Source organism: Sinocyclocheilus anshuiensis, unplaced genomic scaffold (genome assembly GCF_001515605.1).
Source record: "Sinocyclocheilus anshuiensis isolate Anshui unplaced genomic scaffold, SAMN03320099.WGS_v1.1 scaffold2468, whole genome shotgun sequence".
In the NCBI taxonomy this organism is placed as follows: Eukaryota; Metazoa; Chordata; class Actinopteri; order Cypriniformes; family Cyprinidae; genus Sinocyclocheilus; species Sinocyclocheilus anshuiensis.
This window is the reverse complement of record NW_015547755.1, coordinates 345771-357970: the sequence shown is the minus strand read 5'-3', so window position 1 is coordinate 357970 and position 12200 is coordinate 345771. Positions and strand designations below refer to the sequence as shown.

The window sequence follows — 12200 nt, the reverse complement described above, 5'->3', positions numbered from 1 at the left end:
AACCATTTTTTTTCATTTCCTCCATTGTATGTGTGCAGGGTAAACATTTGAATTTGAGTATGTTAAATTTAGGCGAAAATACCAAAAAACGCCCTGAGCTTAAGTGGTTAAGCAGCTCGTTAATGCCTCTGAACAGACTTCAGAAGGATCTCAGCGTCAGTAACAACTGGATGGTTTATTTTTAATGGCATTCCGGATCGTGTCTGAGAATTGCATGTTTGTTTTTAATCGTAAGCTTAGCGAACAGTTTTGGAGAATTTGATGTTTCCCCATTCAAAGAAACAGGAGCTGTACTTGCATGCCCGAGAGGCGTTTCAAAGATGGCCGGCGAGTGACATGCCTTAAAGGGACTTTGATACGGTTCACAGTTGCGCATTCACTTTCTGACATAGTCCACGCACTTAATGAGTCTGTCGACAATAGGACAAATGGAAGAGTGAAAGAACATTTTCTTTGATGCGTTTAAACAGCTCGTTAATGCCTCTGAACAGACTTCAGAAGGATCTCAGCATCAGTAACAACTGGATGGTTTATTTTTAATGGCATTCCGGATCGTGTCTGAGAATTGCATGTTTGTTCGGAGCATTTTGTTTTGTAACTTACAAGGCACAATGTAATGGAGAGTTTGCAAAGAAACATTTGTTAAAAGATGAAGCTGTACTGGATCTGACTACAGCTGCATCACAACCCATAAGTAAATTATTTCATAATGCTTTGTCTGTAAATGGTGTTGATACTGTTGCGTATGCAATGATGTTAGCCAATCAAAACACAAGACCCGCCCCTTAAAAACGGATCATTTTTAGACAAAGGGTCAGAATGAGGGTTGAAAATATATTTTATTTGTGCAAAAAACTTTATTAACATTATAAGTGTACCTCAAGGAACAAATAAAAAAAATCCATGTAATGATCCCTTTAATTCCCATTCCTTTCTAGGAACTACCATTATCCTCAAATGCGTCATGAGCCAACAGAGATCTCATGCACGTGAGATGTAGCTGTACGATGAAACTCAAGCTCAAGCTTTCCAGGTACTTCCTATCTCCAGCTTGTCCTTTGAGGATTGACTCTTGCTCATGAGAGACATCTATCTGGCAACATATAGGCAAACATATGGTTAAAGTCAATCTTTCCTGGAGGTCTTTCATGTTGGCTGGTTTTGGCCACTTGCACTGGCTGTAACGTTTGGCTGATCCAAGGTATTGTAGATTTCAATGAGATCCGAGAGGTTGTTTGGAAGACATACTTTCATGCAGTCCATTAACCAAAATTTCAGACCATCTCTTTACTCTTCATATCTCATCTCACTTCTGTACACTAACACTGACCCTAAACAAATACATTAGGTGAGCTTCTTCAAAGTATCTTAAGACTTCACTGAGGTCAGAGTAAATTTTCAGTGTCTTTAGCTTCATTGGAGGTGTCGCTGATTAGCCCATCAAAGATGTAGACTTCTACCAAAGATTGAGCCCAACATACCAAGAAGAGACAATAAATGTCTAAAAGCCAGAGATGCTTAATCAAATCAATGTTTCTATTGTATGTTTAATAGAAATTATAGTCTGTACTGTATTTGACACACAAATATATATTATATATATATATATATATAATGTTGAGGTTCTCTGTTGTAATTTACTACAGTCGTGTTAATGGAAGCAGTAAGATTGTTTACATGGATTCATTTGAACGTGAGCAAGTTAATCTTGTTCCGAGGTCATATCTCTTAATAAGCACCGATCACTCATGAGTTTGCCTGGGTTAACTCTTTAATGAGTTCTTAAAAGAGTCTGCGCTCATGTCGTTTGCTTTAATTACTTGGCTAATTATTCCACAGGTGATAGTATTGAGTATTTACTGTAATACCATCAGTGAAGCGTGCAGTTCACGCCAACATGTGCTCTACATGTCATCTTGTCAATATACGCAAATATATAAATTTAATATATTTTTTACAAATTATAATCATTGTAAATTGTATTAATATTTGATCACATTATTTATACATTTATTTAGCATATTAAAAAGTACAAATATTTAAAATACATATAATTTTATGTAATATTATATATAAGAAAAATTTATGATAAAACTGCAAAAATATATTTATAATTTATTTACTAATTTTTCTTATATAAGATTGAATATTTGTTTATTTAGTAATGGCTCTATCATTTGCAAGGCAAAACACTTTCTCTTTGTAGACATTTTTATGTATTTATGTCAGTAACAGCTTTCCGGTGAAAGATCTTTGTGAAAACTTTCAGTTCATCCTTTTGTCGCTAAAACAATTGAATTTTCTAAGAGGAATGAGAAACGGCTTCATTAGTGTCGCCCCCTTCTGTGGGGTGAATTCAAGCTCCATTTAGAGCAATTACTTGAGCAGAAACCGTCTGTCAATCATTCTTAAGGGGGAAGAGTCCCAATTAATGAGCTCCTGTAATCCTCTGCTATTATTTCCCTTCTGAAGAGACAGACAGACACACACACACACACACACCAGCTCTCTGTCCAGCGGAATCCACTAGAGAACTGTGCATTCGTGTATGTTTTCACGTTTAAAGTGAGAGCAGTTGAGGTCAGTCGGGGCGTGCAGTAGCAGATGGAGGCGTGCTCATCACCCGCATGTGACCCGCTGCAGGGAGAAACAGGTGGATGCGGGTCAGACTGGAGACAGAAAGAGCACGGAGCATCTCGTGTCAGAGGTACGTCCCATGCTGCGGTCACTCTGTGCTGGGGAAACTTTCTTCCAAAGCACACTTCAATTAGATGTCATTCTTGGGTTTTGATAATATACATGATATTACATATTAAAATGTATATAATTGCTATAATATTTCTATATGCTATTATATACATGTAAATGTAGATATAATAAATATAAACATTTAATCAATAAGATGGTTATATAATAATATTTAATATTTATATAAAACATTTATTTAATAAACATAATTTGTTTCATAAATATTTATTTTCATATTTAACAATTTAAAAACATTTCTATATAAACTAAGTTTTGGGGGTTAGATGTTATTTCAATCTGAATTATGTATGTATTAATTTCACATTTGTCAGATTATCAATATATTATAAATTTAAATGTTATGTTAATGTTAATATAAATATCTATATGTCAAATGCCTAGATAATCTGGTTTTCTGAGAATGCAGACATATTGTGTGTTGTTATATGCTGTGATATTGCCTTTAAACTTTTTTTTTTACATTATCTTTAAAAGTAAATAAAAAAGAAAGTGTAAGTAATAGAGCTCATTTGAACTTTCTTAGCCTATTATACTATAAATATTAATGCAAATGAGACCTCATTAAGACACTAATAAACTCGTGTTAATGAAGAAATCAATCTGAAATTTTTTAGTGCACTTGTTGATTTTTAGTCTATTTTGATGTGTCAAACATTTATTGTATTAAAAAAGATTGTGTCATTACATGCTTAGATGTTTATTAATTACGTATATTAATTGGGATGATATATATATATTTACATTTTTATATTATCTGTAAAAATAGAACTAGAAGAGCTTATCTAAACTTGCTTAACCAAACCGTTAATACCTGGGGGAATAGCTTATTCATTCTAACTATAAATATTCATAGTAATGACACTAATAAACTAATATTAATGAAGAATTTGACCTGAAATGTGAAGAACTTGGCTTCTAATACATTATTTAATGCACTTGTTGATTGTAGTCTCTCTTCGATGTCTCCAACCAGGTAAAACCAGTCCATTTTGGATTCTTCCATCAGATCAAGTGGTTTTATCAGTTGTACGGCCCCATCCCAGCATTCGAATGCATTTGTCACTGGACACCATGAACATGGTGGATGACAGCTGTCTTTTGCCCAGTAACTTCCACGAGATGGTCAAAGCGGGGGGCGCGGCGGTGGGCACTCGTGTCCACAGCATAGATGTCATCCTGGGCTTCAACAAGGACCAGGATCCTTTGCTCAACCCTGGAGGCAATGTGGTAGCACACAAAGTTGGAGGGGAAAGTCTTGGAGATCCAGGGAAGCAGGACCAGCGGGTACAACCCTACGGGCACCTGCCACCCCTCAGGGATGCTTCGGAGCAACCTGCATTTCACGGTGAGTTGCTTCATGGGTCAAATGTCAAGTGTTTCTTGCAATTACTCCCAAAATAGCTTTGTAGGATGGCTATTTAGTACATTAAGACAAACTGTTGCTAAAACCCAGAGACCGACACAGACCAAGTTCTTATGCTGAGCCTTCCTGTTGATATTAAGATGACAGTGACATTCTGTTAATGTACCATCCATAGTTTCCATTAACGCTTTGGATTGTAGAAAGATGGACACTCCTAAAGGATCATTGTTTTGCTAAGAAGTTGTTCTTTCATTGTGCTGTTGACTTCAACGTTGCCTCAGATGTTTCACCTACAATTCCTTAGTGAAAATGTAGAAGATTGTTTAACATGCATTAGGATTATAGCTCAGATAATTTGGTCTTGGAAGAATCTTGAGAAATGGTTGACGTCTCAGACTTTGATTGACAAGAATTGGGACATCCATTTGTCGAGCATTCAATCATCTTGTTTTTTTAGGAGAAACTCTTGCAATTATAAAAAGATCTTGTTTTTATGGGATGTTTTTTGGCAGTGGTGATATGCCAGGCTAAATTGAAAAGCGATCACATTTTCATGTCTTTACAAGGTCCTTTCAAACCTGAAAATAATTTGGCAATGGGGCTCATCCCTGGTTCTCATCCCCTTGTGGAATTCCCATAATCTGCTCCTATCTTAAACAAGATTGCACAACCGACAAGATTGTGCATGCCGACATAATCATTTTTCTATTCTGCGCCATTTTTTTTTTCCATTGGGCTTATAATCCATTATGCATCTTAGTCCTGTGATGAGAGAATCTCTCGCATGACCCAGAGTTGACTTTATGTTATTTTGAGTCAGACGGGACAAGATCCTTTTGAATGGTTAAACCTTTGAGATCGCTTGTTCTCATTTGACACGAGTTGCCAACAAGTCTGAGCGTTTGTATTGGGCTGTCTTGAATCTGACAGGCGGTGTGCTGATCCTTGAACAAGGATTGACCCTTGATTGTGTGAGTTCAGTCTATTGTGTGTTAATGATGCTAGCTCCGCTAACCCAGAAAGCTCGTTCCTGCCTGATCATTAAACCCTTTACTTCTAATGTCGCCAAAGTGAGGTGTTTTCTTGCTTAGTTTTCTTGTAATCAGTGTTTTAAGAAGTATTAGCTATTCTAACAAACCTAAATTGAGATATTATGCATTTTATTTCCACTATGGAGAAGTGTATTCAGGCAGTCAGAAAGTCTATGTTCATTATCCCAAAGTGTGAACTTACCGTGTGCTGATTGCAAGGACAGTCACCCCAGGAAGCTTAAATCTGCAGTTAAGTGTCCTCAAGGACAGAGTAATGATAAGGATTCACTTCACAGTCCAGTTCATTGGTTGATCTTATCTGGGATTGAACCTGCAGCATTTTATTACTAATTAAAAAAAGCTAACAGATAAAAGTCTAGTGCTATTATCGATGTGTAACACATTTAACATTTTTAACATGCTCTACTTTTGGGCTTCATGATACTATCCCCAATTGAATGTTAACAGCTATTTGGCTTGCATGTACATAACATTGCAGCTATTGTTAATGTTCAGCATGTGTTCTGAGCTCGTTTACAATTGGACAGCACCAACTTAAAGAGTATGTCAACTCATCTTGTGAGTGCAGTACACAAATCCACTTGCCCTGATGACCAGTATTTTACTGGAATTAACTGAATTAGCTTGTCAACTGCCAGTAGGTCTCTCCAGTTCACCAAGCTAAAGCTTTTCCTAGAAAATAACCTTATGTTGAGGACATGAGGTAGAATCAAATGAAGCCCTTAGGTAGATTAGGGCCTGGTCTAAAGGGGAAACCATCAGGGGAATTAACAGGCTACATCTGTTTCTGCTTGGATTATGGGATGGGAAACCCTCAGTGAAAGCCATGCCTACCATCAGTGACAATAAAATTGCTCTAGTCCAAGCCTGTTTATTACAAGAGATTTTGTCCAAGAGTATTATGGGATTAGAATCTCAGTTTTAGAAATACCATATCAATAATGAATTACATGCAGTCCGTATTTACCATCCGTAGATCATATTAGTCATCTACTTAATTTTACTTCAATGTGAAATGGTTGTGTGGTGTTTGTGGTCAAGAATCAGGACTGGTAATAAGCAAGGTTGCTTGTTCAATTCCAAAAGAACTTTGTTTCCTTGAATATGACTCTTAACCCCAGGTTGCTCCAGTGGGATTGCAATCTTGCAGTATGTTCATAGCTCAATTCTGTTGAAACATCATGTTAAAGTCGGTCTAATGTGGACTCTCAAGTTAAGTCTTTATAACTTGTCACGTTATGTCACCTGTGGCTTTAGATGCTGATATATTCTCCAACAAGTGTGACGGGGAGTTGGGCGATCTGCGGAAGTCCATTGAGAGTGACAGCAAATCTCCGGACTCGGCCGATGGGGAGCAACCCAAGAAAAAGCACCGCCGCAACCGCACAACCTTCACTACGTACCAGCTCCACGAGCTTGAGCGAGCCTTCGAGAAGTCCCACTACCCTGACGTTTACAGCCGAGAGGAGCTGGCCATGAAAGTCAACCTCCCTGAGGTTCGAGTGCAGGTGTGTTTCAATCTCTTTGTGAAATTAAAAGTATCAGTTTCAGAGGAGATCATACCGTGTTGATAAAACCACTCTCCGGTGTATGTTGTGTTTCGGGAACTGGTATGCTGATCCCTACCGTGCTGGAGTTCTGGTTTCTCCTCACCTGGTTGCTCAACCAATTGCTGAAACCAGCTTGCTTAAACTTCTTAACCAGCAAGGCCACATTAGTTGACCACCTTAAACAAAAACCAGCTTATTCTGCAAGACCACCTTGTTCAAGCAGCTTCATCGAAAAGATCAAGCAGCACTAACCAGCATTCATGCTAACCTCAGCTGGTCTTTTCAGTAGGGTTTCTAAACATCATCCATGACTTAAATCCAACGTTGGTTGTTTCCCAGTAAGTTTGGGAAACAAGTAGTTTGATAGCACAGATGCTTTTTGTGAAACACCATCTTACTGGCTTAGGATTGCCATACCAGATTGATTATTTGAGGTATCTGTGTTTGCCCAGGTTTGGTTCCAGAATCGCAGAGCCAAATGGAGGCGACAGGAAAAAATGGACGCCAGCACTATGAAGCTCCATGACTCTCCCATGCTCTCCTTCAACTGCCTGCCAATGCACCCCACCATGGGCCCCATGAACAATTCGCTGCCCCTTGACCCTTGGCTGCCCTCCCCTCTATGCAGTGCCACTCCAGTGCACAGCATCCCAGGGTTCATGGGTCCTACACAAGGACTACAAGCGGGCTATGCCAATCACGGTTTCCTTAGCCCACCCCAACCCATGGCCCAAAGCATGCAGCCCATGGCGCCACCTCCATACCAATGCACTCCTCCCTTCACTGACAAATATCCTCTGGAGGACGTAGATCAGCGCAGTTCAAGCATTTCCGCACTGAGGATGAAAGCTAAGGAACACATCCAGTCCATGGACAAAACCTGGCAACCCATGTGCTAAGACAGGGTACATCTCTCTTTAGCTTTCTTGGTTACTAATTGGTACTGAAGGCTACTCAAGAACCATGTTTCTTGTATTGGATGGTTATCTTATTCTCCAGGTCAGAAAAAGTTGGGCCAGCGAAATGTAGGCGCTAAATGAGTTGTGTGCCATTTATTTATTTTTTTGCAACTGGATGTCTTAGCCCACCCCAACCCATGGCCCAAAGCATGCAGCCCATGGCGCCACCTCCATACCAATGCACTCCTCCCTTCACTGACAAATATCCTCTGGAGGACGTAGATCAGCGCAGTTCAAGCATTTCCGCACTGAGGATGAAAGCTAAGGAACACATCCAGTCCATGGACAAAACCTGGCAACCCATGTGCTAAGACAGGGTACATCTCTCTTTAGCTTTCTTGGTTACTAATTGGTACTGAAGGCTACTCAAGAACCATGTTTCTTGTATTGGATGGTTATCTTATTCTCCAGGTCAGAAAAAGTTGGGCCAGCGAAATGTAGGCGCTAAATGAGTTGTGTGCCATTTATTTATTTTTTTGCAACTGGATGTAAAAAAAAACCTTCCAAGCAACTGTTGAAGAAAAAAAAATCTGTTCCATATATGTATTTGTAACGCACACATTGGCATGTTTTATGTCTTTCACTGTCCTAATAGGTTTAATTGGTTTTGGAGTGGTTTCTAAAACCAGAGTTACTGAAATGTGAATATGAGGGCATGTTTTGCATCACATAACCTCTGTCTGCAAATTCACACTTCCTCCTGAATGACTGGTCCAGATATTTTGGGTTGATACAGAAGATAAATATGGTCAGCGGTTAGAAAAGACCTCTTACACAGGCAGCTGATTTGATCAAAACCCCTCTTTTTGATCACAAAGGCAAGGACAAGGGACAGAAATTATTGGTTTTGGGGGAAACGTTTGCGCGCCTCAGTGTTGATTAGAGGCAAATGCTTATTGGCAGACCCATCTCCTGTACGTGCAGAAGAGCAGAAGGGGAAACTATGCCATCGCCCCTTCATGACTCCCCCTTTGTTTGGGCCAGTTGATTAAAGTCTGATCTTTTTGTTTCAGCTTCTTTAGAGGGAAAGATTGTCAGAGACTGTCACTTTAAGACACCAATCAAAATCAGAAGGTTTTTTTTAGATAAAACACCATCATTGTGCTTTAAGTCTCATTTTATGATGACTCCGAGAATAATTAACCTTCAAAACAGACCTGGCTTCAAAGGACCAATGTCATGTCCCACAAACACGCAAGTGGGATTCGCTGCTTACTTTCGAAAGGAAACTCACTCAGTTCGTGTTGCCAGAGTTTTTGTAGCAATAAATCATGTGTAGTTGTGTTTGACTAATAACGTTCTGGACAGCTAGATATTGATTCCTGTCAGGAAAGGTATTAAACTTTCAGGTTGATTGAATTATTCATTTGAACAAACTCTGCTTACTAATAATGTTTTAAGATTAGCTATATAGGATGTCAAGGGTGAAGAGTTTGTAGATGTTTGTAGATGTTATGAATACATACAGTTGATTACACTGTATAAGCCAGTTGTTTTTTGTTCCCACAGTTCTATTATGAGGCCCTTTGGGCCAAATGTTAGTTTACAGTCTGAATCTATGTTTAGATGACTTGCACAGTTTGAATAATTGCAAAGTCAAAGTTAGACAGCAATATGACAATCATGAGTAATTAAAATGAGTGTATGTGTGTATGATGTTTTTTGTCCAAAAATACAAATGTGGTTCTCATGTTTGTAATGTGTCCTAGACGTTTTCACGATTACCTTTGAATCAAGCAGAGAAATGAATGTCCACAAACGTTCTTAAGAATAAACAAATCTAGTTTCTCAGAGATTTTCCATTGACTCATCCATTCCTGGGAAGATTGTTTGGAAGTCTATGTCTCTGGTTGAACTATAGGAAAGACTGTCTATTTCATAACCCCCTCCTGTCTCTGTTTCTCCTGACCCATGGCGCCGAGCCAGCCTGTTAGGAAGATGAGGTTCCAGTCAATCAGCCTGGCCCGGGAGGGGGCATTGGCCCCAGGGTCCACTGTTCCCTAATTGCCTCCTGACGCTGCTGTTCAGGCACATGTTCAGAGTGCCTGGTGCTCGGCTGTATTCATGATGTGTGAGCAATGCTCTCAGACAGATGGGACACTACGGGGCCATCTGGGGCCCCAAAAAACATGTGCTGGGAAAAGAGCAAAGGGGTGTGAACGTGGGTTCTTTCATGTTGTACAGTTTCATATGATGATTACCAAAGTGGAGAAGGTGTGGACTTGCGGACTGGATTTTACATTTATGCTTTCATGTAAATTTAGAGGGCGAAATAAACAGACAAAAATTCCATAGGCTTTAAGGAGGGACAGAAGCCAAGGGGAAGATAGTAAGCAACCACCCTAGCAACCGCATAGCAACTTGATTTAAATCACTTCAAACACATTTGCTAATCCATAGCAACCAGTGTTGAGGGTAACGCATTACAAGTAACATGAGTTATGTAATCAGATTACTTTTTTTCAAGTTACTAGTAAAGTATTGCATTACTTTTAAATTTACAAAAAAAAAATCTGAGTTACTTTTTCAAATAAGTAACGCAAGTTACTTCATATTCCCATTTATTCACAGACACCTCTCCTGACCCTATGTTGAGAGAAATCAGGAGTGAGGTGCAGAGATAGAGGCACTTCCTTTAACTTGAGGCTTATTAATTTCACTTTTGGTGTGAAAGGGCCTTTACAGTTTCTAAAAATATAACTTATAAAATAAGCAAGCCCAACCCAGATGACAAAAAGTAACACAAGTAACGTAATGCGTTACTTTCCATAAAAAGTAACTAAGTAACGCAATTAGTCACATATTTATGGAATAATGCAATATTGTAATGCATTACTTTTTAAAAGTAACTTTCCCCAACTGTGATATCAACACCTTAAGAACCACCAAGAACAACCTAGAAACACACTGTAGTTCTAAAAAAAACAAAAAATAAAACACTCTGCTATCACATTGAAATGTCCCAAGGACAATGTAGAAATGTGCAAAACTAACTTAAAACAACCTAGCAACCGCATAACATAACACTCAGAACACTTTAGCTAATGCATAGCAACACCATGGCAACCACCAAGAAAAACCTAGAACCATTTACTGTAGCTCTACTGTAGCTAAGACATGGCAATATCCTAGGAACCGCATAGTAATGTACTGAAACTAACTTAGAACACCCTGGCAACAGCATAGCAACATGCTAAAACCATATTGAACACTTTAACTACTGCATAGCAACACCTTGCCAACCACATGAACAACATAAAAATCACATATTGCAGCAACATACTACAAAAGCTCTACAATAACCCATAGCCACATCGTAAGAATCATCTGTTGAAACTTAGAACAACCTAGCAACCACATAGCAACATAACAATCCAAACACTTTAGATAATGCATAGCAACACCTTGGCAACCATCAAGAACAATGCAAAACCACATAATGTAGTTCTACCAAAAAATACTCTGCTACCACATAGTAATGTACCAAAACTAACTTAGAACAACCTAGCAACCGCATAGCAACATGCTAAAAACCATACTGAACACTTTAGCTGCATAGCAACACCTTGGCAACCACCAATAACAAACTAAAATCACATATTGTAGCAACATGCTACATAAACTTTCTGCTACCACACAGCAATGTCCTAGGAACCACATAGTAATGTGCTAAAACTAATTAACCCTATAACCACACGATCATTCTGAACACTTGTGTAGTAATGCTAATGTTAAAATCAGTTTTAGTGAAAACAGGTTAAATTAGACATTGGAATTGTGGGAATATACAGTCCTTACCATCTGTTTTGCTGTTGTAAACGCTATACATAGAAAAACATATTAGTACTGTGGCTGAACTATGCAGTGATCAAGGTAGGAAGTATTAGCGATTGCGCGGATGGGAACGGAGGGTGGGAAGGCTGCTCATCAAGGTTAATGATGGAGAAAATCCCCCAATTAGAGCTTTTTCCCACAGGCCAGGATGAGTTCAGTGTGAGGATTAGTGGCCAGGCCGAGACCGAACAGCCACTGACTGCTGCACATGTTGGCAGACGGGTGGCTGGGTTGTGGGTAGGCATGCATTCAGCTGGACTGGCACAAAGGAATCATGGGAAAGCAGCAGTTCATCCACTGCGAAAAGCTTTGTTCGCCAGGTTGATGGAAATATGCTGTTTTTCCACTCTCATGCTTTGAATGTGGGTCAGTCTGTTGTGTTTAAGGTCCATTTTATAATCTCACGTTCGGATCACAGGTTTTTTTTTTTTTTAGTAGGTTAGATGCTTTAATAACACAGTTGTGTTTTGACTAAATTTTAAAGGTGATATATCATGAAAATCTGACTTTAACCAGGTTTTAAGTGCTATAATCAGGTCCACGGTGCATCTACCAACCAAGTATACGTGAAAAAGATTAAACCAATCACTTTGTTTTGGTAAGATAAACATGATAATCAGAACCAAAACAGATGTTTTTTTAGCAGGTCCGAGCTGTAATGGCGCAGCTCTAT

General features: G+C 39.0%; 1 protein-coding gene across 1 annotated transcript; it reads left to right on the top strand.

Moving 5' to 3' along the window:
* Nucleotides 1-2257: 2257 nt before the first annotated feature.
* LOC107704501 (retinal homeobox protein Rx1) lies at nt 2258-7812 on the top strand. Its single transcript, XM_016507437.1, has 4 exons — nt 2258-2707; nt 3743-4114; nt 6442-6692; nt 7187-7812. The coding sequence occupies exons 1-4, from the start codon at nt 2605-2607 to the stop codon at nt 7631-7633; spliced, it is 1173 nt and encodes a 390-aa protein (XP_016362923.1). The 5' UTR covers nt 2258-2604; the 3' UTR covers nt 7634-7812.
* The last annotated feature ends 4388 nt before the right edge of the window (nt 7813-12200 follow it).